Source organism: Lipotes vexillifer, unplaced genomic scaffold (assembly GCF_000442215.2).
Source record: "Lipotes vexillifer unplaced genomic scaffold, Lipotes_vexillifer_v1.1 scaffold1725, whole genome shotgun sequence".
NCBI lineage: Eukaryota > Metazoa > Chordata > Mammalia > Artiodactyla > Lipotidae > Lipotes > Lipotes vexillifer.
Window position 1 is genome coordinate 374,597 of NW_006771840.1, and position 4,541 is coordinate 379,137.

At 39.9% G+C, this 4,541-nt stretch overlaps 1 protein-coding gene across 2 annotated transcripts in view; it reads left to right on the plus strand.

Moving 5' to 3' along the window:
• ATM (ATM serine/threonine kinase) overlaps nt 1-3,917 on the plus strand; it is a 142,871-nt gene extending 138,954 nt beyond the window's left edge. For both annotated transcript variants that reach the window (XM_007447216.1, XM_007447215.1), the window contains exons 63-64: nt 3,394-3,530; nt 3,637-3,917. In XM_007447216.1, the coding sequence (XP_007447278.1) occupies nt 3,394-3,530; nt 3,637-3,820 (321 nt within the window). In that variant the 3' untranslated portion in view covers nt 3,821-3,917. The remainder of the gene's footprint in view (nt 1-3,393; nt 3,531-3,636) is intronic.
• Nucleotides 3,918-4,541: the final 624 nt, after the last annotated feature.

Consider the following 4,541-nt stretch of genomic DNA (forward strand, 5'->3'; position numbering starts at 1 on the left):
CACGAACCCGTGTCCCCTGCATCGGCAGGCGGACTCTCAACGACTGCGCCACCAGGGAAGCCCGACCTGTATTGCTTTTAAACACCATTGATGTTGACCAAATTTGAACTAAACTTCTAGGGATGAGGCAAGAACATTTGTATTTTTTAAAAGCTTCATTGGCATTAACCATTAAGCCTGTGATCAACAAGGGTGGAACTATATCCCAAGGAGGGTGAAATTTATAGTCTATTAGGGTGGTCCTGTGTCTACTGCCTTTTTGAACCAAAGTCCTCTTTATAGCCCCTTTGGACTGCTGGTGGCGATATGGAATTTTGGTACAAAGAAAGTTAAAATGGGTCCCAATAGTGTGTTGATAAAGTTAACTCTAAGGCTGTGCTGTTCCCAAGGCTGGAAAAACTCCCTTTTTCCCATATTATGTTCATACATACTGTCATTTGTTTGCCATTGGTGCTGCAGCAAGAATAAATGATAACATGGATGCCTCAGTAATGCAGAAATCAAGGTCTAAAATCAAATTATCTTGCTTTTTTGCATTTGAGACCAAAAAATCCAAACTTCTCAAATTAATTTAAGATCCAAAGAAGTTTAGTGTATTCCCCAGTATTTTACTCTGTTCAGTCTCAGTCAAAAGGATTTTTGTGTCTGGGTAGATGTGGGGGTTCCTTCAGTACCGATGTCCCGAGTTAACACTTGCTAGAAGAGGGTAGTTCGTTCAAGGCTTCAGAAGTTTTATTAGTTGAATGCCAAATTGCTGTGAGCCTCATTCTTTAAAGAGTGGTAGGAGATAACGTTAGAGAGGTAATAGTGGGCAGATTATTTAGGGGTTTCTACCTTAGTGTGAGGATTTTAGACTTTACTGAGTAAGGTGGAAACTGTTGGGGAGTTTCAGGCCACTGCATCTCCACCTGCAATAATGGTGTCACTTATAAGCTTTATAAGCTTTGTGTGTTTTACACTGATTTGCCTAATCTTCCCTCTGTAAATCTGTCTGAATTTCCTGAAATAATTTATTGTGGTTGTCCCAACCTTCCCCACTGACCTCACTGTGGACTTTGTGCCTTCAGCTTTAGCAGGGTACTTCTCAGGAGTTTTGCTGGATCCCAGTCCTCTGGAATGTCATTTCAGTCTCCTTTTTTGTAGTCATTACGTTTGCTCTGTTAGATTTCATTGAGCCACAGTCACTGTTTCTGATATAATAACAATTAAAATTTCTCGCTTCCTAACCCTCTTTAAGAACACTGTGACTTGGCTGCATTTCCCTTTCCTTCTCAGTACATCTATCTCTACTGGCCTTCAAGATCTCATTTTCTTTTTCATAATAGACCATCCTATCTTCTAAGATTTTATCCATTCTACTAAGGTAATCTCTCTTTTTAACTCAATGGTTCTTAGCCAAGTGCAGTTTTGCTCTCTAAAGGACAGTTGGCAATGTCTGGAGACATTTTTGATTGTCATAATTGGGGCTGGGGGAGATGTGAAGGTACTATTGACATCTAGTGGGTAGAGGCAAGAGATGCCACAAAACATCCTATACACACAGCCCTCACACCAAAGACATATCCAGCTAAAAAATGTCAGTAGTGCCAAGAATGAGAAACCCGGCTTTAACTTAATCTGTATTCCTTTCTTGTTTTTGTTCAACCAGTTCTGTTCTGATAATAAAGCTAAAGTATATTTTTTTAATTACTCCAGTTCCTCCTTGATTCCAGAATTTGCAAATATGATTCCTAACACAAGCCCTTGGGTTTGAAATAATTCAATTGTGTTGTTTCTCTGTTTCAACCAAAGAAGACCATATAGTCTGTTTATAATAGAGGCCCCCATTTCTTTTCATTAGTTGGTTAATAAAATATATGTCCCTTTGGGGGGTGAAACTGGTTTGGATCCCTGAAGTCTAAACCCATGTCAGTGCCCAATTTGAAGTCACATAGAAACCCTTAAATTTATGGACAAACCACATATATTCAGAGTCAGTCAGTCCCTCTGTATTTTTTAATAGTCCTGGAGGATGCTCAGAACAGCATAAACAGATGGCCAGTTTTTGGTACTGCTGATCTAGTATTTGTCCTGGAATTAAATGTGTAATGCTAAGGGCATTTTATAGTATCAGACTGCAGACCTACCTAGAAACACAAAAAAGGCAGCAGCAAGAAAGTATTCCAACTTTTATCTCTACTGGCCTTCAAGATCTCATTTTCTTTTTCATAATAGACCATCCTATCTTCTAAGATTTTATCCATTCTACTAAGGTAATCTCTCTTTTTAACTGAATGGTTCTTAGCCAAGTGCAGTTTTGCTCTCTAAAGGACAGTTGGCAATGTCTGGAGACATTTTTGATTGTCATAATTGGGGCTGGGGGAGATGTGAAGGTACTATTGACATCTAGTGGGTAGAGGCAAGAGATGCCACAAAACATCCTATACACACAGCCCTCACACCAAAGACATATCCAGCTAAAAAATGTCAGTAGTGCCAAGAATGAGAAACCCGGCTTTAACTTAATCTGTATTCCTTTCTTGTTTTTGTTCAACCAGTTCTGTTCTGATAATAAAGCTAAAGTATATTTTTTTAATTACTCCAGTTCCTCTTTAAAAAATTACGTGCTTATAAACACCAGGGGCAGTTAGCTGTTCTGAATTGCCGAAGTCAAAAATCCCTGTGACCTCACTTACTAAAATTTAGACTTAGAATCACTTGCTCTGGCCATGCCAGTTATTTTAGTATTCAAATTCTACTCCATATGTAGATTTCAAGATGCCAACCATAGCACTAGACCTTGGGTTTTGAGGAGTTTTCAATAAATTATACCTTTTTTCCTCCACCCAAATTTGGAACTAATTGAGTGGAAAAGAAAGAGCCTTCAGAAGCCATAGAAATCAAAATGTCAGGTTTATTACTGATACAACTGTTGGAGAATATGGCTTAGGAGTAAGGTCCAAATAGGCTTGCTACTGCTGTCCAGCTCCCACAATCTAATATATCCCTTGGTACAGCTCACCTGAGGGAGAGTTGGGGACTGCAGTTCTCTGCTTTGGCAAATGTTCTTACCCAAGAACTGATCAAGAGGAGAGGGAGAAGGAAAGAGTAACTAGTGCTTATCTGCTTTTAATTGATTAGTTTCACCCAATCAGGAAACATGGGTCAAAGGATGTCACAGCCCCCCCAAATGGAGAAAGAATGAATGCAGATGGGAGAAAAATCCCAGAGCATCATGTTAGTATAGTTTCCTCCACAAGGAAACATGAAGCACATGTGCTAAGTTTGCCCCTCCATCCCAGTCAACTACCATGTGACTGGCCTGTATTATTTTTATAATACTGGTTCTACTGTTTCTAAATACATCATCAAAATACACATTGTTCTTCTAATACGTATGTCCTCTCTATCTAGGTCCTCCTGTATGATCCTCTCTTTGACTGGACAATGAATCCTTTGAAAGCTCTGTATTTACAGCAGAGGCCAGAGGATGAAAGTGAGCTCCACTCCACTCCAAATGCAGATGACCAGGAATGCAAACGAAATCTCAGGTGAGCAGTATTTGGGGAAGGATCTGTTGTCAATTGTTCAGATTCTCCTATTCCCAAGGCCTTTTAAACTGTTCCACCTCATTAACCTCTGTGTTTTTGTCATTAGTGATATTGACCACAGTTTCAACAAAGTAGCTGAACGTGTCTTGATGAGACTGCAAGAGAAACTAAAAGGAGTGGAGGAAGGAACCGTGCTCAGTGTTGGTGGACAGGTGAATTTGCTCATACAACAGGCCATGGACCCCAAAAATCTCAGCCGACTTTTCCCAGGCTGGAAAGCTTGGGTGTGATATTAAGCATGTGATTGCCTTTGAATTCAGCCTTTAGAAATTGTATTTTGGCCTTCATTTTTAACCCGCCCACATACTTCAAACAGGTATTAATATTGAACTAAGTAGGGCTTCCCTGGTGGCGCAGTTGTTGAGAGTCCGCCTGCCGATGCAGGGGACACGGGGTCGTGCCCCGGTCCGGGAAGATCCCACATGCCGCGGAGCGGCTGGGCCCGTGAGCCATGGCCGCTGAGCCTGCGCGTCCGGAGCCTGTGCTCCGCAACGGGAGAGGCCACAACAGTGAGAGGCCCGCGTACTGCAAAAAAAAAAAAAAAAAAAAATATTGAACTAAGTAAACTACTGTGTTTTTTAAAAAACGTTTAATGCTTGCTTCATTTACCTAAAGATGCTTTGATAGTCTCAAGGAACAGTTTTCTCACACTTTAGAAATAAACAGTCAGTCATGCTCTACTTCTAAGGTAAATGTTTATTTTTTCTTCTCAAGTGCATACTTGTATCATTTTCAGTAGAATCACTGACTTTTGCTTTAGCTGAAAATGCAAGCAGCAGGAGTATAGCAGCAGCGCTGGCAGATTTTTCTTTAGTAGGAGTTAGAACAAATAAATATACTGCTAGTTTTGATATAGCTTTAATTAAAACTTGTTTCCCGTATATTATATATGAATGATAAAATATTAAAATATAAAAGGAAGAAAATAACTTTAAAATTGTAACCATCTAT